General features: G+C 40.3%; 2 protein-coding genes across 2 annotated transcripts in view; one reads left to right on the top strand and one right to left on the bottom strand.

Annotated features, from left to right (window-relative positions):
* tmem163a (transmembrane protein 163a) overlaps positions 1 to 9,056 on the bottom strand; it is a gene marked incomplete at both ends in the record, with an annotated part of 108,204 nt that extends 99,148 nt beyond the window's left edge. The window contains 2 exons of the mRNA XM_080456920.1: positions 1,415 to 1,534; positions 8,840 to 9,056. Of these exons, the coding sequence (XP_080313046.1) occupies positions 1,415 to 1,534; positions 8,840 to 9,056 (337 nt within the window). The remainder of the gene's footprint in view (positions 1 to 1,414; positions 1,535 to 8,839) is intronic.
* Positions 9,057 to 11,709: 2,653 nt separating this feature from the next.
* Positions 11,710 to 20,226, top strand: acmsd (aminocarboxymuconate semialdehyde decarboxylase; the record flags this gene model as incomplete). Its single annotated transcript, XM_080412426.1, has 10 exons — positions 11,710 to 11,766; positions 14,293 to 14,337; positions 15,337 to 15,433; positions 15,746 to 15,795; positions 16,543 to 16,779; positions 17,077 to 17,170; positions 17,971 to 18,066; positions 18,693 to 18,865; positions 19,378 to 19,476; positions 20,164 to 20,226. The coding sequence occupies 10 exons, from the start codon at positions 11,710 to 11,712 to the stop codon at positions 20,224 to 20,226; spliced, it is 1,011 nt and encodes a 336-aa protein (XP_080268552.1).
* Positions 20,227 to 22,157: the final 1,931 nt, after the last annotated feature.

The raw sequence follows: 22,157 nt of genomic DNA, 5'->3' as shown, positions 1-22,157 counted from the left end.
ACATTTGATTCTGTGTCAAAACATATTTGAATATTTAATTATACTATATACTATATTTAATAAATACCAATAAGTAATACAAGTATTAAGTAATAGTAATAGTTAATTAAATAAATCAAATTTAATTGGTAATTGTTTTGGCATGTAAACAAAAGGTTTCTTTTCAAAGCAATTGAAAGCACTCAAATACTCAAATAACCCTACAGGATTAAGACGCTTGCTGAAAGTCCACACTTTGCCACTTCAAATTCCCAAACTGTCTGGGAGATTGTAGAAGAATGAAGATCACATTTGCACAGGAACACACTTTATCCCCAACTGCTAACAGTGGATGAAGAAGGTTTTGTAAACTGAATTGAAACCAAAGCATGAACATGAATAACAAAGCAACATCACACTTTTAGTACTGTATCAGGTATCAACATAACAGTCACAAGAGCAGCACAACGCAGCTCAAGAAGATACCCAAACACGACTTTGAATGAGCAGAGAGGCGGAAAATGATGATGCTGTTTCAACCCATTCATGAAAAGCGCTTTTGAAATGATTCCATCGATGACATGACTGCAGTCACAAGATAGCACACTGGTCGCTATAGTGTCAGTGTATGAGCCGTTATATCGGATGTTAAATCACATGGTGGGAGACGTCTGCCCTTTACTGTAATACTGACTACTAGGAATTAGCTTCTCTGCAAGCTTCTCTATAACCTTATTAACCAATGGTATCTTGTTAAAACGAGACAGAACTATATGGACACTTTCCGTATGTTAATTTTTTCAGCCTAAATAAGATAAGTTAGCATTCAGAATGGAGAACAAACTGCTCACCCCACCATAATTGCAAATATTTAAAATATATAGTATTTCACCTTGAAATGTTTCACTCCTAAACATTATTTATTTAGTAGGGCCGAGCAATTAATAACAATATTATCTACAGCAATGTCCACATAGCAAAGGCAGCATTTCATTGCATACTGTAAGAGAGAGGGACTATATCACACTGGTTCATCAATCATATATAATACTGTATAAATTATTTTTACAATTCACTTTCAATTTCTGAAGAATTTTCAACAATTAAGCCAAATGTGATGTTTTTGTCAATATTGCACAATTGTTACGGTATCTCTGCTTTATTGCACAGTCATACAATAGAGAGAGACAGGAAACATGTTTATGAGCTTCAAACCTACACATACTGCAACTACATCCTAAGGATGTAACTCTAAATGGAAGAGCATCGACTAGGTGCCGACATGGAGCAGATCTGAACATACAGCAGGTAATTCACCTGAACTCCCTATAGCAAGGCTCCAACTACAGCACTGTTGGAGAAATGTGCTAAGACAATCATTTTTACTTTACCACACAGGTGAATGGATGAAATGATCCTGATTAAATGTACTTACTGAAAGCTGCCACTGCCAGTATGAGTGTGACTACAATGGAGACCCAGGAAACGTAGAGAGCCTTCTTCCTGTAGCTCTGAGCCTCATGGGGCTTCAGACGCATGCTGCTCTCCAGAAGACCTGCAGAGAGGGCGGAGAGAAACTCAGTAACTTCCTTAATATCCATTTTAAGCATCCCAGGTGATCGATTTCGAACAGAAAGTTCCAGAGGTTTACTGAAAATCCGATCAACCGAATGGGTATGGACTGCAATGCTTGTACGGACTTGTGAACAGATTTGAACAGCCTCCTTCTAACATCAGAGACGACAGAACTGATATTTGCTGTGACACCCAATGAAAAGATTACTTTGTGGACTTGTGCTATGTTAATGAGAGTGGACTTTAACATCCAAATGAGCTATTACGTTAACTAGATCAGTTATAGGCCTACACCACGACGCATAGCCTTTAATGTCAATAAATGGCCTGCTCACTTCCATGGCAAGCTTTCATAATTCATTCTCTATGGAGCTGTACATCCCTGTGACATCACAGAGTTTGGTAATCTGGCTGTAAGTAGTAAGTACTATCTGCATCTCCTGTATCTGTGCTCATGTTATCTATGCTTTGAAGGACAATACGAGCAGAGATTGATTAAGTCACAGTACAAGCAAATGTAAAACCATACCACAATAAAAATAAAAGCAAGGCCCTTTGATATGGTCTAAGCTCTTTTTGAGAATTGCACATACATCCTAATATTTTTCAAGCCTTTTCCAAAAAAAATTCCAGACCCTGATCAGTAACGTTTGACGGTTAGTTTGAGAAATATCATCTAGAAAAATACTTTGAGTGAACGTTCCCCTCTGGCTGTCACGCTGCTTCAGTTCAGCTCACTCAGTACAGGAGTCAGGACGGGTTTCTTCTTTAAAACATATTGGGGTGCATAATTTAACTTCAGTACCATCCTAAGAGTCAGCCTCATTAAAAAGCTATACTGTTGACATAATGAGAATCTATCAGAAACAGGCTCTCCACTCGTTTATCCTGGATTTGCTCTCTGTGTTAATGTTGTGCAATCAATTAATCAAGAAGTAATTTGTTTATTTGAAGGAAAGGAAAACTCAAAGAAGATCACATGATTTGTGTGTCTGAGGGTAAGGTCAATCTGTACTGCTATATACAGTCACAAGTTCATGGTTCTCCCACTCTTTCTGTGTGTGTGTGTGTGTGTGTGTGTGTGTGTGTGTGTGTGTGTGTGTGTGTGTGTGTGTGTGTGTGTGTGTGTGTGTGTGTGTGTGTGTGTGTGTGTGTGTGTGTGTGTGTGTGTGTGTGTGTGTGTGTGTGTGTGTGTGTGTGTGCGTGCGTGCGTGCGTGCGTGCGTGCGTGCGTGTGTGTGTGTGAGAGAGACAGAGAGGAATCATGTGGTACAGTTCCTCTAGCTCCAATGACAGACTCAATATCATAAGATGAGTATACAGTAGTATTGTGTTACAGGCAGATTGGCGTGAGGCGTGCAACAAATGGATGAATTGACCGCTTCCGGAGGCGAAGTGGCGTGATATTCCCCAACTGTGTGCGCTTGGTATTTTGTGGGGCGTCACTGTGGGAGAAGAGATGCAGTAGGGGTGTGTCATTTGCAAATCAGCAGCACACTGCAATTTTGTGATCAACGAGAACCAATATTTGTTCTGTTTGGCTCATCGATGGACATTATTGAACCGTTTCATGAGATGCTTAAGTAGTGTTTAAAACAGGGAGCAGAGTCAGACACAGAGGTGGAGCGGGGTGGTCCTTGAGCATTATTCAAAATATGCTAGTAGTCCAGACTCCAGAGCTCAGAAAAAGTTGAGAACCACTGATAGAGTACCCACCTAGGTCCGTGCAGCAGATTTTGAGACATTATATTATTTGCTGATTGGTCTTATGAACTGGGTTTAACTCAGAAACACTTCCTATGTCGGATGTATTAACCATTGGTTATTTGCGTTATTGTTTTATTATTCATAATTGTTTTATCATCCTTAGAACGCTGCTGCTAGAGCGGCTAAAAATGTAACAGAAACAAGACGAAACCAAAAGGCCTTTCCTGTTGATTTGAGTCCTTCACTTCTAAAAGAAAACAGAAAAGCTGTAAAATGCCTGATGTCTGTGTGACACCGCCGTGCAACCAAATATAACTCAGGCTTTAGTCTGTGATGTTGTCTTTCTGAAGCTTGTGCTGTTAACACTAGGCAAAGACAACCAAATATAACTCAGGCTTTAGTCTGTGATGTTGTCTTTCTGAAGCTTGTGCTGTTAACACCAGGCAAAGACAGTTTGTGTGAAAACTACTTTAGTGTCATGAGTGCTCAGAGAGTGAAAAAAGGTGTACATTCTACAAGCTCACTGTGAAGCTTGTAGATCTACAATTTTTTAAGTATGAAATAGTCAGCGCACTATGACAAAATAAGGCTCATATACTGTACATGTATGAAAAGCTCTAACAAACAATTAACTGCCCGTTCCACTGCAAGTTGTAAAGCTATACACAAAGATCCACCAGGTTGTGAAGAGGGAGAGAGTACGAAAGAGAGCAAGAGGTAGAGGTGTCTGTGTAGTGAGTGTGCGTGTGCGCGTGCGTGCAAGTGTAAAGCACATGCCTTCTATGCTGATCCCCCAGCCATAGATCATGTGAGCAGATTGAGGCAACATTCCACCGTGCTGTCTAACCGACTTCCCACTACAGCCCCCCATCTCACACACACACACACACACACACACACACACACACACACACACACAGACACACACACACACACACACACACACACACACACACACACACACACACACACACACACACACACACACACACACACACACAGACACACAGACACACAGACACACTCTCAGTCTCTAAATTCACTAGAGAAATGTAGGGTACATTTTATTTGACAAATACAGGGTCCTATTCTTTCAGCTACAATGATGTCACACTCACGTGCAAATAGGGGAATCGATCTAACGTGGGTGTGGAAGTGAAAACAAAGGTGCTTCTTGTGTGGAATTGGTTCCTTTCTGTGGCTAGGGAGCTAGAAAAATGAATAGCTTCATTTTTCATGTTGGCCATTGTTTTGCGCTAGGACATAAAACATTTTTTATATGACCTGTCTCACAAACTCAACCCTGATCAGGGCTGTCACGATTACAAGTTGACGATTAATTAAGTCACTCAAATAATTGCGATTAACGATTTAATTGTGTGTTTGGCATTGAACATTGGAACATATGAAGCCTTTTATAGGCTTTGTAATCAAAAATTGCACAGGGCAGATATGACAAATAACTGAAGTATGCAAAGAAATTATTGACATATTTAATAATTTTAAAATGCAAAAATAGCAGAAATACTACGTGACGCCTTTTTTAATATTTGAAAATGTGTGGAAATTGTTCAAAATGAAAACGATTATGACGATTATGCGAACATAATTGCGATTACCTAAAGAAAATTGCGTTTAGACGATTATGTATGTAGTAATTGTGACAGGCCTAATCCTGATACCTGTGTTTTTTGCACTTCCAAGACAATATGGCAAACTCTGCTACACCCCCAAATGCCAAAGAATGTCTCAAAGAAGTTGGGTGCAGGAAGACTGGCGTGAAGCGTGCAGCGAATGGGTGAGTTCGACCAATTCGGGAGCCAAAGTGGTGTGTTTGTCCCTGCCTGCTTATTTGGTATTTTGGGGACTTGTCATGCACCAGTGTAGGAGGAGAGGTGCAGTAGAAGGTGTGTTGTTTGCAAATCAGCAGCACACTGCAATTCTGGGGTCATCAGGGACCGTTATACCGTTAAGGTCCACTATAGTGTCTCTGTAGCTGTCCTGACATAACGATGTACAATGTGATGGTATGCTGAATAAAACTCTCCAGATTAGCTGGTTCAAAGAATCATTTCATATCGTCTCAAACGGAGCATTTTGCTTAGGGCAAATAAATGATAACAGTTTGTTTTAGGCTTCAGGGAAAACTATTTTTAAATGTGGGTCATCCGATAAATAAGTTTGAAAAGCCCAGGCATACAGCAGGCAGGATCAGATGACTGCAGAGGCTTTCCATGAGCCACATAGCACAAACTTTTATGCAAATAGGAGAAAGACTGATGCAACTTCTAAGGAAAACTGGAGGGAAGGCTGGTACAGACAGAGTGAACAAGAGCACAAGGGAGAGCTTGACTGTATTTGTGTGTGCGAGTGCGAGTGTGAGTGCAAGTGCACGTGCGTGTGTGCGTGTGTGCGCGTGTGTGTGTGTGTGTGTGTGTGTGTGTGTGTGTGTGTGTGTGCGTGCGTGTGCGTGTGTGCGTGTTCGTTCTAGTTAGTGTTAGCTTGCGTGTTGACAGGCGCAAACATCTAGCACTGCTGTAGATGCCAAACAGCTTTGTCCTTAATGTCCTTTCCTTTCATTCATGTCTTGCTGGTGCATTATAATAGTTCTATGAGTTTGTATGCCTCACACTCATCTGGGCTTAACGATGCTTCCTTAACATCACCTAATGAGCAGAGTGGACCTGGCTGTATCCTGGTAAAGTATCTAAAATGAAACACTAGCGTGTTCTTTTAAATGTATTACATAACATAATTACGCATATTATAATCATTAAAAACAGTCTTTAGCCTGATTCCCTAAAGCCCTTAAGATAATCGCTAACACTTTGAATATGAAGACCCAAAACTGATCCTTGAGTTAAATGCTTTTGATGTGTGTTTGTTTGGTGATTTAATGGTCTTTCTTTGCACACACAACATATTGTTTCTTTAAGTTAGCTCCATCCCATGACCTTTGTGGCATATTTAACCATCGATGACATCTAGCCTTCCCTGTTACTTCCACTGCACTGATAGAGCTACAAGAATCTCTTTCAAAAAAGAAACTAATTGTTCCACATTGAATATACCACTTGCCACACCTTAGGGCTGCTCTAAGGAATTGGTATAGGAAAACTCATGTTCAGCCTTCTGGGGATAGCTGTACTGACTATAGTGGTTTCAGTCAGAATAATGTAAGAATCTTTTCTGTATTGATTAGTTATTCAAGTCATAACATGCTGATATACTGATATATAAGTATGGAAGATTATTATGGGAATCTGGGATAATAATCACTTTAATAGCATATTTTGCAATCAAGTCAAGTACTGATACTAGATCGACATAATACCTCAAGCCTATAGAAAGACAAACAACATCCTATGATCCACAGAGGGAATGCTTTGTATGTGATCTTATAGGCAAGCTATACACATAGGATAATGAATGAGATTATAGTGAGTTATGAGAGATCACATCCCGCGCCAGTATGTGTACTTGGTGTATTATGTCGAGGTAGATGCATACTGGGACCAAGAACGCCATGTTGAATTTTTCATTCAGACAAAACATAGTGCTGCCATTTCTTCTACTGGCCAGACTTTTTAAGTACTTGTCTTAAATCCTATATACTTTGTTGTACATCAATAGCAAAAATAGATGATCTACAAGCTCACAATGCATCACAATGTGAAGTGAAGTGAGCTTGTATATTTTCCCTGAATGTTCGCCTATTTCTGCCATTTTTTGCTTTTGCAACTTTCCAATGCCCAGAAAGTTAATGGAAAAATATGAATGGTTCCAATCTGACAGCCCACACCCACACACACCAACACAGTCACAAAAACAACCTATACACCCATACACTGTGAATTTGATGTTGCGGCATAGGCTTAGATGGTCACATGTAGCCTCATAAAACCTGATGTGTGTGTGTGTGTGTGTGTGTGTGTGTGTGTGTGTGTGTGTGTGTGCGTGCGTGCGTGCGTGCGTGCGTGCGTGCGTGCGTGCGTGCGTGCGTGCGTGCGTGCGTGCGTGCGTGCGTGCGTGCGTGCGTGCGTGCGTGCGTGCGTGCGTGCGTGCGTGCGTGCGTGCGGTATTGCATATCACCTCTCATAGAGAACTTGTCACAGCTTACATAATTCCCTGAAAAGGCATGACTGGAGGAACATCTTGACAGTTGTGGTAAAACAAACAAACAAACTCACTCACACACACACACACACACACACACACACACACACACACACACACACACACACACACACACACACACACACACACACACGTTTTATATTAGGCATGACCATCTAATGAAAGGCTTGACCATACTGTGTGAGTGTGTTTGTGTGTGTGTGAGTGTGTTTGTGTGTGTGTGTGTGTGTGTGTGTGTGTGTGTGTGTGTGTGTGTGTGTGTGTGTGTGTGTGTGTGTGTGTGTGTGTGTGTGTGTGTGTGTGTGTGTGTGTGTGTGCGTGCGTGCGTGCGTGCGTGCGTGCGTGCGTGCGTGCGTGCGTGCGTGCGTGTGTGTGTGTGTGTGAGAGAGTTTGTTTGTTTTACCACAACTATATATAACTATATATATATATATATATATATATATATATATGTATATGTATATATATATATATATATATGTATATATATATATATATATATGTATATATATATGTATATATATATGTATATGTATATATATATATATATATATATATATGTATATATATATGTATATGTATATATATATATATATATATATATATATATATATATATATATATATATGTATATATATATATATATATATGTATATGTATATGTATATATATATGTATATGTATATAAATATAAATATATATATATATATAGTTATATATATATATATATATATATATATATATATATATATATATATATATATATATATATATATATATATATATATATATATATATATATATAGTTATATATATATATATATATAGTTATATATATATATATATATATATATATATCCTTAAAATAAACCCCTAGAACCACAGTATGAGAGAGTTACTATGATTTTGCTTTTAGATAAATGATAACTGGTGAACTCCCTCAACTTCTGTTACAGAAGCCTATAACATTTGATTTCTGGCTATCATAAATTATTCAAATTCACATGAGAAACGGGGCTTGGATGGCTAAGAATAACCTCGTCTAAAAATAACTCCTGTGTTGGGCTTTAAACCATTGGTTTTCAAAGTGGGGTCCGGGGACCCCTAGGGGTAACAAAATGTGTTACCTTGGCTATTCAAAAATAGCAGATATACAAGCTCACAGCGCTGCGAGCTTGTACATCTGCTATTTTTGAACATTTTTGAAAAATCTTAAAAAGTGTTTTGAATCATTGCGATTTTTTTTTACACAAATCTTTTCTTCTGGGGGGTCCCTGGCACAAACATTTTCAGAGGGGGGTCCGCAGCCAAATACATATATACATTTGGCCCGGGGGTCCTTAAAAAGGTTTGAGAACCACTGCTTTAAACATCCACACGGGGGGATAAGTTGATCAAACAGCAAACAGCATGTGGAGGAGGAATAACATGAAGTTGTATACCTTCTCCCTCCACACTGTCGCCGATCTTCATCTCCTCCTGGCCCGACATCATGAACGGGTCGGGCTGGCTGCCTCTTTTAGGTGGATGGTGGTGGTTGTTGGCGAAGCCATCCTGAGCGCACTGGCCGTTCCGCACTGCCGAGGACGGGTCCACGATGGCCGGGTCTGGGACAGTGGTAGCAGGGTAGGAACCGTCTTGGGTCGTCGGATCTGACATTGTTGAAGTTCTTTATTTATGTCAGGATTTAATTATAAGTCCAAGGAAGAGGCTGGAAATCAATCACACCGGTTTGCCATCCAGGGGCAGCGATGCCACCGGTGTGTCGACTCAACGTAGGGGGGTAGATAGAGGATAGATGGCGAGAAGAGATGAGATGTTATTGGAGATACGGGGCTTTTATCTCCTCAGCATCAGCGGCTACACAACGAATACCAAAACGCTCGCCCCAAAACACAGTCGCCCCGGGGCAAATCCGGCGGTATTCACCTGGTATTCCTAAACGTATAAACCTCAGTAAACTATGCCTAAACCTGACCGTATTATTCCTAAACGTAACCTCAGTTAAATTATGCCTAAACCTGACCTTATTCCTAAAAGTAAACTCAGGCTAAAGTATGCCTAAACCTAACCTTTATTCCTAACCTTATCCTCAGTAAAAACAAACACTAGACTACAAGAACCGGTGGTCCGCGGAAAAAAATGGGGGTGAGCGTGTTTTGGGGCGAGTCTGCCGGTTACCCACCCAACTATCCCCTTCTTTTCGACGAGAGGACACGCCAATAAAACTAAAAAGAAAGAGAATAATAGTGTCTTGAATTGAATTGTTTGTAAGTGACTTTATTAAAAAACACGTAGCTACTTGTAAGGTTAGATGCAGCGATGCGATACCACTCTGATCTGATCTGATCTGCTGTCGATTTGAAAGGCGGTACCAGCAGGTTCTTTTTTATTTTTTTATCCCTCTCCTCCTCCCTACCTCTTCCATCAGCCCCCTGGCAACTCCCATAATATACTAGGCTACAGTGGTGGAAAGTAACTAGTAAATGTACTCAAGTACCTTAGGCTACTTAAGTACAATTTTGATGTACCTTTACTTTACTGGAGTACTTTTACTTCTACTCCATTACATCTCAAAGGAAAATATTGTGCTTTTTACTCCACTACAATTCTTTGAAAACTTTAGTTACTTTGTAGATTTTGTATTACAAAACATAAATAAACCACTTCAACCCATTTCGGCTATTTGAAAATAGCCGATACAAGCTCACAATGAGTCACATCCTGCAAGGCATTGTGAGCTTGTAGATCTGCTATTTTCCATAGATTTTTATACATTTGAAAACTTGTGAAATGGGACATTCTGCAAAATGAGTACTTTCTGCTTTTGATCATTTAAGTACATTTTGATACCAATACTCTTGTACATTTACTCAAGTATTTTTTTTATTCTGGACATTTACTTGTAACAGAGTATTTCTACATGTCATTGCAGTATTAATATTTTTTACTTAAGTACAACATTTGAGTACTTTTTCCACCACTGGCAACTCCCATATAGTAGACTACCGTCCATAGGCTTTAGTTTTACACTGTACAATCCTGTACTGATTGCGAATTGACCTCTCACCTCTGAGTGTACAAATGGAACCTACGGGTCAGAATTTGGTTCCATACGCTCTTTGTTTTAGATTTCAATTACACTGGGGATTTGAAAGTATAAGTGACGTTACCACGAGTGACGTTTGACCTAAAACACCTGACTTCTTAACTGCCCCACTTAATGAAGGATTGTTGGGCACTTATTATTTCATCATGCTTTCAGTAATGCTATTTCAAGTAAATCTCTTTGTGTTTTTCTTACTCGCCTACTAGGCGCCGTGTGTGTGTGTGTGTGTGTGTGTGTGTGTGTGTGTGAGAGTGAGTGAGAGAGAGAGAGAGAGAGAGAGAGAGAGAGAGAGAGAGAGAGTTTGCTAATGTAAAGTTATGTAAACTTTAATAATAATTATTGTTATCATTATTACACAGTGTTATGCTAATGAGCATGACAATTGGCCACGAGGTGGCGCACATTTACGCATGATAACCCCTGTTCCAAAGGCTTTTGGAGAGTTGGAATAGATCAGGTCCATACTGATATTAAACACAGTGGTCAGCTGTAAAGTAACCAAGTACATTTACTCAAGTACTGTAGCCTACTTAAGTACAATTTTGAGGTACTTTTACTGTACTGGAGTATTTCCAATTTTCAGTACTTTCATTTACACTCCACTACATCTCAGAGGCAAATATTGTACTTTTACTCCACTAAAAGTATTTGAAAACTTTGGTTACAATAGTTACTTTGTAGATTTGGATTATTATTACAAAACATACATTAAACACTTCAGCCCTATATACATTTCGGCCATTTGAGCAGATCTACAAGCTCACAATGCCTTGCATTGCGAATGCTATTTTTAAAGGTTTTTAAAAAAATGTATACATTTGAAAACTTGTGAAATGGGACATTCTGCATAATGAGTACTTTTACTTTTGGTACTTTAAGTATAATTTGATGCCAATACTTTTGCACTTCAACTCAAGTAAATTTTGATTACCGGACTTACTTGTAACAGAGTATTTCTACATTGCAGTATTGATACTTTTACTTAAGTAAAACAAAAAAAGTACTTTTCCCACCACTGTAGCCTATATTTGAGCAGGTTGAAGGTGTATCTACATCGGATCAGTTCATTGGTTCGTGCCGGGGACAGGGGACAGCTGGGCGGGGAACAACCTACACGTTTGTAAAGCTGTTTTGGCAGACTTTGTGTAAAACACCAGTTACAGAATCCACGTTTACTTGAAGCCGGTAAAAGAGATCAGCAGGATGAAGATTGATATACATAATCATATTTTACCAAAGGACTGGCCCGATTTGAAGCAGGTAGGCACTGGAAGAGAAGAATACCCCCACAAAATCTGAGTAGGCTAGTCCTCAGTGGTGGAAAGTAATTATTACATTCATACACACTCAGGTGTTGTGAGCTTGTAGATCGGCTATTTTCACAATTTTGAACTCTTTCTTATATTATTTGACAATTTGGCCAAAGTTTGACTAGTTTTTATAGTATACTGTGTAGTTTGTAGATTACTCTTGAATGCAGTAATGGTCTTTTTTCTGTCTTTAAAAAAAAAAAGGTATTTAAATGGTCTTAAAAGTCCTTAAATTGTCACTTCACTGTTGGGACCCCCCCAAAATCATATGGGGACCCCGACCCACAGGTTGAGAACCACTGGAATAGACCACGGTCGGTCCACCCCATAAATCTGTGTTCTTCTCTCTGGCTGGTTAAACTTTAATCAGAGGCTGCTGGCACCGGCCTGGCTGTGCTGTGGCGTCTGTTCCACTGTCTGTGTCAATATGAATGCAAGGCTTTGGCTAATGATTGGCCAAGTTCACTGGTGGTGGAGTGGAGAGGGAGTTCGTCTTGTTCCCTCGCCCCCATCAGGCTTAGAAGTCTTTTTTTGACTTTCATTTGGCCATAGAACCACATTATAACATTGGAACACTGATATGAAATAGGTTTTGACTTAATTGTCTGAATGTCAGAGAAATGCAGTAGATACATAGTGGTGATATTGACACATTATTAGGACAGTCATTAATTTTGTTTTGTTTTGTAATAATTTCAAGTGAATTGAATTGTAGTGACATTAAACGACTCATTTGTCTGGGTACCCCCTGCAATCCCTCTCAAAACGGACCCCTGGGGGTTCCCAGATTGCAAAACCACTGGGCTAATCCACCTTGATTACATGGCTATGGACACTGAGTAATAAAAGATGGTATTTATGCTTAATAAGTCACTTATAGTTTAGCTTTTCTAAACTAACTCCATTCAGAACTGTTCAATTATTTTAGTTCAAAACTGTAATCGAAATCTATAGTCTCAGTGACTGAGCCTATTGAAGACATATAGTTTTATTTTTGTCTTGAACATGCTTTCAGTTCCATTTGTGAAGGAAGGATGGAGTGTGCTCATCAAGCACATTATCCAAAGCATTCCCCTGTTCAACAATATCATTTGGAAAAATGCAAAAACATTTAGAAGACATTTAGCCTAACTGTACTACCTGCTAATGCTAATGTTATACTGTAGATGACTCGTTAGTCCCAAACCATAGTCTTCCTATATTAAAATTGGCTAATGGGAGGGCAGGCCGTCGGGGCCGCCGGGGCCGCCGGGGCCGGCAGACCTCTGACGTCACTCTGACGTCACTCTAACCTCACTCTGACACAGCCATAACCATATAAGGAGTTCCCAATGCAGCTATGTCCAAATATGGAGTGTGTTGTCTAACCTCCTCAATGTGTCGTCATGGCATCAGGCGCAAACAAATCAGCCAGCTCCATAGCCAGCACCATAGAGTGACGTCAGAGTGGCGTCAGAGGTGCGCTGGCCCGGCGGCCCCGACAGCCTGCCCTCCCATTAGACAATTTTAATATGGGAAGACTATGGTTTGGGACTAACGAGTCATCTACAGTATATACTACTGATGCTATCAGCGATCTCCATATATGGCTGTGCGACGTGGGTGCGAGGGCCGCATAGCGGCCTGACCTCTAGATGTGAGAGGGCCGCATAGCGACCCAAACCTCTAGTTTAATAAACTAGCAAACCTTAAACAACAACAGATATACATTAGTTCCATTGAAAGCTCAGGACCATACAATCCACTTTGCATTCTTCTCGACTCCAAACAAAGCGCACAGTTATAATCATCTGTGAGGGTATGAGATGGGGATTCACAGACTGCATTGCACACATACAAATGATTTGAGGGCTCATCTGTATGCATACCAGTCGACATTTCAACAGATTCAGATCTCTTTCTTGTTAGGAGTGGGATTATGTGCTTAAGGATGAACACTAAACCTCCTCTCTCAAGTTCCCTGATCAGTGCAGAAAGTAGCCTGTAGGTATGGATGAATTATCCCTAAATGAATATATGACCGTTTATGGCCATAATTTAACAGCAAGGCCAGCTGGAGCTTGCCGGGTCATGGCCATCTCTGTGTGTCTGTACCACAGAATGAAAAGCAGTATTGGTTTATGTAATTCCGTAGCCTTGCTGAGTAATGCTCGTTGTTTGTAACATGGTGGAAGGAGACTCAGAAATATTGGGGTAATCTAGTGGTTAATGCATGACCGCAAAATACTGTGTTAAATTCCTGCCTCAGGATATTTGCTGCATGTCCTGCTGCAATAAAGCAGAAATTCCTAGCAAAAGCTTCAGGGGTCTATGTTGAATTTGGTGAAATGGGGACGGTATAGATGCCCATCTTCTTCTAAACAGCTGTGTTAAAGTTTACTAAAGCATGTTTTAAATCTAAGCTGTAGTCCAATAGACTACATAAAAGCCTGTACTTTTTTTTGTTAAACTAAATCTCTGGTTGTGTGCGTTTCAGAGGTATGGGTATGGTGGGTTTGTTCAGCTTCACCATCATTGCAAGGTGAGTCTCTTGATGTCACTTTATTTAACAATGTGTGTGTAAAATGCATGCATGTGTATGTGTGTTGTGTGTGTGTGTGTGTGTGTGTGTGTGTGTGTGTGTGTGTGTGTGTGTGTGTGTGTGTGTGTGTGTGTGTGTGTGTGTGTGTGTGTGTGTGTGTGTGTGTGTGTGTGTGTGTGATATTGCGTCACATCCATGTGTGCGTGCACGCTGACGCAAGCATTTGCACATGCATGCAATTGCATGACGTGTGCTACGTGAGCAGACACAGCAGGTAGCTAGCTCCACCTCACCCTGTCATCCTGGGTCTCGCTGTGGGAACAGCTGCAGGACTCAGCGTGCAGTTACTGGATCAGCGCAATGATTCACTCTGAACTGGGCTGCAACAGAACAGAACACAAGCAAATACAGTGTGCTGAGGCATCTGCTGAGGCAGTGCAACTTTTTCCATCAGTCATTGGTGTTTTGGCATGATCTATCTAAGCATAAGGACATATATTTATATACATGACATGACACACAGCACGACTGCAGTAAAAATAGCCTCTGACACAGAGACCTGGGCATTACAAAACCCTGAACCTGATAAAAACATGATCCAGATTTGATATAGACAGCCTGGGCTCAAAGACACACTTAAGTGCACTTGTGAATATGCCCAATATGGTTAGATTTTCCCCGAACTGCTTGCATGTGTAATTATATGAGCCTTGAGGCCCTATCTCTAGATACAGGTTTTACCTACAGTTAGTTTTTAATAGCAGATTACACTGAAATTAAGTTGGGAATTTCACTATTCTCCTTCATGTTCGGCTAGTGTCAGAGAAACATGAATCAGCCTTCTGCTGCCATCATGTGGCTGCAGAGAGATGTTGAGAGTTGACAGGAAAAGCCATGAAAGCGTAACAGACCCTCACAGTGCAACGTGCAACTTGCAGGCTTTTACCATAGTGTATGTAGTCTATGTGGATGGTGTCACAGATTTCTCTTGTATTTCAGGGTGAAGCACAGATGATGAAGGATGGAAAACTGTTCAGAGTGATCCAAGAAAACTGCTGGGATGCAAATGCACGGATACAGGATATGGATCAATATGGTATGTGTGACCACCTCAGATCCGAACCCAGGTCAACTGCATTGGAAAACAAACACCTAGCGCTCACCCAAAGGAGAATCCTCTCTTGGCCAAGGGAAATATTAGGCTGCTGGTATTCAGTCAGGGCTACACTGGTACAGTGCTACATATGGACAATTGTCTTCCTACTGTCTCTCTATGCTAGTCTCCTTCCCAGCCTCTTAGGATCTGCTCAAATAAAGTGAAAAAAATAATAAACACATGAACAATGCGTCGACACTATACTGTAGCTTTTATGTACAAAAATATATGATTGTTTGTTTTTGCATCCAGGGGTTACAGTTCAAGCGCTTTCCACTGTTCCTGTGATGTTCAGTTACTGGGTAAGGCCACATCCCAGTCTGCAAAGTTAACTTGTTTGTTTGTTGTCATCAGTTAGTTTGTACGATGTTGCTCTGCAGGAGGCTAGCCGTCTATGTGACGTCAGTCTGTCTGTGTGAGCTATCTGGAGCTGATCTCGCATACTGCTTTAATGATCAGCGCCAAATTAATTTTGCACACCACCAGTGGGCCGATGAAGTACCTGTCAAATATGTTTTGAAATATTTAACTTTAATTTTATAATGGAAGTCAATGGGGCTTGGATCGGGCTGAAACCTTGCCCAAATTTGGAGTCATACATTATAGTTACATTATAGATACACCGCATAGACAACTGATGCACAGGCTGGTCACGTGCAGTCCGAGATCCACACGAAGACACGCCACTCCAATGTTGATCTTGAGATCCACATGATTTGATTTTTTTATTTATTTTATGACTCTTTTGATTCCATTATATTTTTGTACAACATTCTGAACGCGATATCTTAGGAACACCGGGAAGGAATTTCATGACATTTGGCAGACACGTCCACTTGGACTAAAGATTAACTAGCTAGAAGTAGGTGGTTAAAGGTCAGGGTCACTGTGATCTCACAAAACATGTTCATTAAATTCCTTCATAGACTAATTACATACATAATCTATTCTAGACTATATGAGTCTGGACAGACATGGATGTAAGCAACTGGTTGGTGGAGAGACACACAACCGCGATGCAGTATTTCTAGTATATTATCTGATTACAGGCCAAACCCCAGGACACCCTGGACCTCTGTGTCCTGCTGAATGATGACTTGGCCCAGACGGTGCGTAGCCACCCCAGGAGATTCGTGGGTCTGGGCACCCTTCCCATGCAGGCCCCTGACCTGGCTGTGCAGGAGATGAGGCGCTGTGTGAAGGAGCTGGGCTTCCCTGGCGTGCAGATTGGCTCCCATATCAATGACTGGGAACTCAACGCCCCTGAACTCGACCCTGTCTATGCTGTGAGACATTTATATTCTGTAATTATATACTGTATACTTCCGCTAAGCCCCCCATGGTGCACAAGGTGGTAATATTGCACTGAGATGAATGATGTCTAAAAAGAAATGTGCCTGCAGGTTTTGAAGGTAGCTACTGTAATAGGCTGCACTGTACTTAATGTACTTGTGCTATGCTCTTATTCCATTCCTCTGTGTATACAGAGGGCATTCTTGCTCATGGAACAGCCCTAACCTTGGTTATACCAGATTGTGTGTACAGTGCTGTGTACTGTAATGTGCAATATGTCTTCTGTACAGGCAGCAGAGGAGCTGAACTGTTCCTTATTCGTCCACCCCTGGGACATGCAGACAGATGGGAGGATGGCTAAGTATTGGCTGCCCTGGCTGGTGGGTGAGTAAGGGGGAGAGGGAAGAGCAGGTATCGAATATGTCGCCAAGACCAGTCGATGTGCAATACAATACCCAATACAATACCATTTCCTAGACTGGAGCATGTGTTGGGATGCATGTTTTATTTACACTGCATAATTAGAGAAAATGGAGAAGGGCTATGCTGTGTAAACCAGATTACCCATTTAGTTTCTTGAAACTGTGCACTAAAACAGCGAGGCATATACAAGCAATACAATGTGCTCCAAGGTCAGAAGTATTTTAGCAGTGGTCCATTGCCTTAAGGGCCCCCATCTTACACAGCACATATCCCTTATGCCTAACCTTATTATTCATGTTTTTATTATTTTGAAAAACATTTTAAAATAGTTCAAAAAAGCTGATCTACAAGCTCACAACGCATCGCGTTGCGACACGTGAGCTTGTAGATCTGCTCTTTTTTAGCAAACGTTCCCCCCGGATATAAGCATGCTTGGGTTCAAGTAGCTTAAGGCCTAATACACATTTTACAATTTAGACATGCTAGCAAACATGCTATTGTAGTTTTAGTTACACATAAGTTAATTAAAGCCAATCAATTTTGTTCTACCAATGCTCATCCTTTCCGAAGGCAAAACTACCGTACTCACTAACAATGACCCTTTACATCAACTACAATTCACAATTTAGGCATTTGGTAGATGCTCTTATCCAGAGCAAGGTAGGAGTGAATGGCATGAACCATAGTCAACAGTGATAAGGTAAATCGTCACCATATTGTGGATGCAGAGTAAAAACAACTATTGCATTTTGTGTTTCAAGGTATGCCCTCAGAGACGACCATGGCTATTTGTTCGATGATATTTGGAGGTGTTTTTGAGAGATTTCCTAAACTGAAGGTCTGCTTTGCTCATGGAGGTATAGTATATAGACCATGAAGACCAAAAATCCATAAAGTCAAAAAAGGACAATGCAAGTCATTTTCAAAGGGTGAAGAAAGGTGGCAGGGACGTGCTGGCCACTGGAAATTTGGGACAATTCCAGAACGGCCGCGCCATTCCAGGCCGCCAATTTTTAAATATTTTTGCTCCCGTTTTAGGATTATTGCGGTCATTTCCAGGTCGCGCGTCCCAATTGTTAGTTACGTTACTGTTTGGGCTGGGATGCTTTTCAGCAGTGGCGTAATTTACATAGGGATGCTGGGTTAAAACAGTGAAACTCCCCCCCCCTTCAGTTACATTATCAATATCGTATTTAGTTGATTTTATGATCTTTTGGAAAATAATGAAATCCTACACAAATTGCCAAGGGGACTCTTAAAACCTACATTTGATTGTTTTGCCTATCAGAGAGGTTTCTATTCGAGTCTGAATGGGTTTATTGATGATGCAGAGTAAAAGAGTTAATTCATCCATTTGTAACTCTGAGAGTGTACAAATGTAATCAAATTGGCTAGTACATTTATACACTGTCAGAGTTAAATTAACACATAAGATTTGACTGTGTATGTGATCCCTGATGCTTGTTTATTTGTCTGTTCACAGGAGGTTCTTTCCCATTCACCATAGGCAGAATTGAACACGGACACAAAGTTCGTCCTGACTTGTGTGCTGTGGACAATAAGATCAGCCCTCGGAAATACCTTGGCTCTTTCTACACCGACTCCCTAGTTCATGACCCCGTTGCCCTTAAGCTGCTCATTGATATTATTGGAAAAGTGAGCAGATTTTGTTAACCATGCCATATAAAAGGTCTTTCACATGGTTTTAGTTTCAAGGAGGACATGCTAAAAGGGAATTACGGCTGGGTGAAAAATACGTTCATTCTTTTTTAACCAAATACCTTGATCAACATGTGTGGCGATAATATCGTATATTGTGATATTGTTTTATGTTACAAAATAATGAATATAGAAGATCATCTACAAGTACCCGTGTTGTCATATCGCGACACGCTGTGGACTTGTAGATGGGCTATTTTCACTTCATCTTTTTATTATTTTCTGAACACTTTTGAAAGTGTAAGATAAGGTGTAAGTGAATAAAACCAGGACAAAACAACACTTATGCCATTTAGCGATATTACGATATAAAAGAATCGGAGACGATACTGTGATATAATGCTTACCTACTAGAAATTGAATATCAATTTGCAATCGGGACAAAGATTAACTGACATTATGTAGGCCAACTGCTAAATTAAATGCAAATTCACTTATTCTGTATTTAGGATAAAGTAATGCTGGGAACAGATTACCCATTCCCCTTGGGTGAGCTACAGCCTGGATCATTGATTGAGTCCATGGAGGAGTTTGACGAGACCATGAAGGTACAGTAATTGTTTGAAAATGCGATGAGTTTACGATGATACCATTATACTTTGGCTAGCAAATAAACTCAAAAGCATATACAAGCCCAAAATGTAGGTAATACTACAGGCCCTATAGTATTTACTGTACTATAGGCAACTATGCCCTGATTGTGGTGCCCTAGAATTGATCAGTGAAGACCAACCACTTAAGCCCTATATACTGTACTTTGTTGCAATTAATAGAAAATAGCCCATCTAAAAGCTTTGTGAGCTTGTAGATCGGACATCTGAAGATTTCATCTACTGTATAATGACATGCCCAAAATAGAGATAGAGACGCCAGGGTGAAAGTGGCAAATGGATTTTCTTGGCTAACCCTCAAAAGGCCTATACATAAGGTTCCATACTTAAAGGGATAGTTCACCCCCAAAATGACTTTTTTTTCCTGTCGATTACACACCCCATGGAGACTTGAATTCATGGAGATGTTTTCGTTTTTGTCGTATTCCTAAGCCAATAATTTGATGGCTCCGGTAGGAGACTCAAAGTGTCAACTTTGGGTCTCTATAAGGCTCTTTGAGTCTCTTGGGTGAACTATCCCTTTAATAGGAATGAAGTACATGTCAGATGTTATTTCATAGGCTTTTATGTTTTCAGTTCATCTGAAAACCCATTAATTATGCCCTGTGCACTTTTTCTTTGCAGGATAAACTACTCGCCAGGAACGCATTGGAGTTTTTGGGTCTCAACAGAGAACAATTTGAGTAATATAAAAATCATAACTGCCAAGCTGGATTTCAAAATGTTTCACATATAATATCAATTTCAAATAGAATATGTTTTTAAAGAATCTTATAAGCCTGATGTAAGTAATTTTTTGTTAGAATATTACTGTGTTGAATAAAACATTTTACTCGTAAATGAATGTCCTAATTGATTGATTGAATACTTTATTCGTCAAAAATGTAAACAGCATGTAGGTACAGTAAAGCACTTATGCCAAAAGGATAACACAAAAAAAGTCCTGGGGACTTGTTTCCATTGTGGTCGTATTAGAATATTAAAAACAAAAAAAGGAGGGAGACCACTGTAGTATGCAAAAAACTGTTTTAATGCCTTTAAACAGTGACTTTACAACTCTTTTTATAGGCAATTAAGAACAAACAATTGACTTACATAGCACTCAGCCACGTGTTTCGAGAATATCTCTTCCTCAGGCAGCAATGCTATTATCTATGAGAATATTAACACATGAACACATGTCATCAACAAATACAAATATCTATATTATTATTTACAGAGGAGAAAAAGGAAAAATCTGCGGCAGTATATGACCCCTATTTCAAGGGGATTTAATATCTATCGCCAGTGGTTTGCACCACTGGCACAAACCATACCATAAATATCATATCATATCATAAACATCATAATCATAAAGCAACATGTCGTCTGTGCACACAGTGATACACATTTGGGCTGCCTGCTCAAACACCATGGAAACCACTATGATTGTATGGTCAATTTATTCTTAGAAATTCAGAAATTTATCATTTAGAACACCTGACTGAATAGCCAAATACTTTTTTTTTCATGCTCCTTTTCTTTCCCCCATACTTAGACCCTGGTAGCTATTTGATATAATAGTAAGGAAGACAGGCTAATGATCTTTATGTCAAATTAAGCTATATATATATATATATATATATATATTAAAAAGGAAACATTTGTTCTAGCTAGGCCTAATAGTTACCCTTTGATCCTCGATGGCTTGCTCCCTCAGCTGCTCCATCCTCTGGACAGGCACGGACTGGCACAGAAAATCGGCCCTGGCATTTGTGATCTCTACCGGCCCATAGCGGGGGTCGGCCGCGGGCGGCGCCGGAAAATTGCGGTTAATTGGCGAAAAATTGCTTGAAAATGTGGTTTTTGGTGACTTTATTTCGGTTTTAGGGTTGGCCGCGGCCCCAGACTGCCCGGCCCTTCTGGCATATGCCAGAAGTGCCAGACCGTCCAATCCGGGCCTGCCTCTGGATGTCTTCTGGGTGGAGACGTTCCTCTCCAGACTGGCCCCCCCGGACCCCTCCTCTACCTCTACCCCGTGGTCTACCACGACCACTGCCAACCTTAGCTGCCTTCTTGGCTCTTTTTGCAGACTTTTTGCGAGGGACAGGTGGTTCTGGTGTGTAATCCTCACCACTGCCAGAACCATTGCTGCCCTCGTCCACTCTGGAGGAATTGTGCTGTAGCAAAACAAAACACACACAAATCTTGGTTAGCTTAATTTCTTTTCCCGAACGATTCATTAGAAAATATGACTCTGCGACGTACATGGTACATATAGTGTAGCTCAGGGGTCTTCAACGTTTTCAGGCAAAGGACCCCTTGGCTGAGAGAGAGAAGAAGCAGGGACCCCCACTACATATTGTTTAAAATTATATTGTAAATTAAACATTTTCATAGATTTCTGAGACAGCTTCATAGACTTGCACTATTACATAGACGTGACAGCACTATTGTCAGTGTATGTTCGATTAATGTGTATTTTCAGACATTTAACCACTTGAACTGTCAATATTTAGTCTTTTTTCCCTCTACACCAAACCTCTTTTCCAAAAATAGCATATCTACAAGCAAGATCTGCTATTTGTGGCTAATGTTCCACTCAGAATAGGGATGCTGGGGTTCAAGTGGTTCACGTA

This window comes from Gymnoscopelus braueri, assembly GCF_963280865.1.
Source record: "Gymnoscopelus braueri genome assembly, chromosome: 18".
In the NCBI taxonomy this organism is placed as follows: Eukaryota; Metazoa; Chordata; class Actinopteri; order Myctophiformes; family Myctophidae; genus Gymnoscopelus; species Gymnoscopelus braueri.
This window is presented reverse-complemented; position numbering and strand designations above follow the sequence as displayed.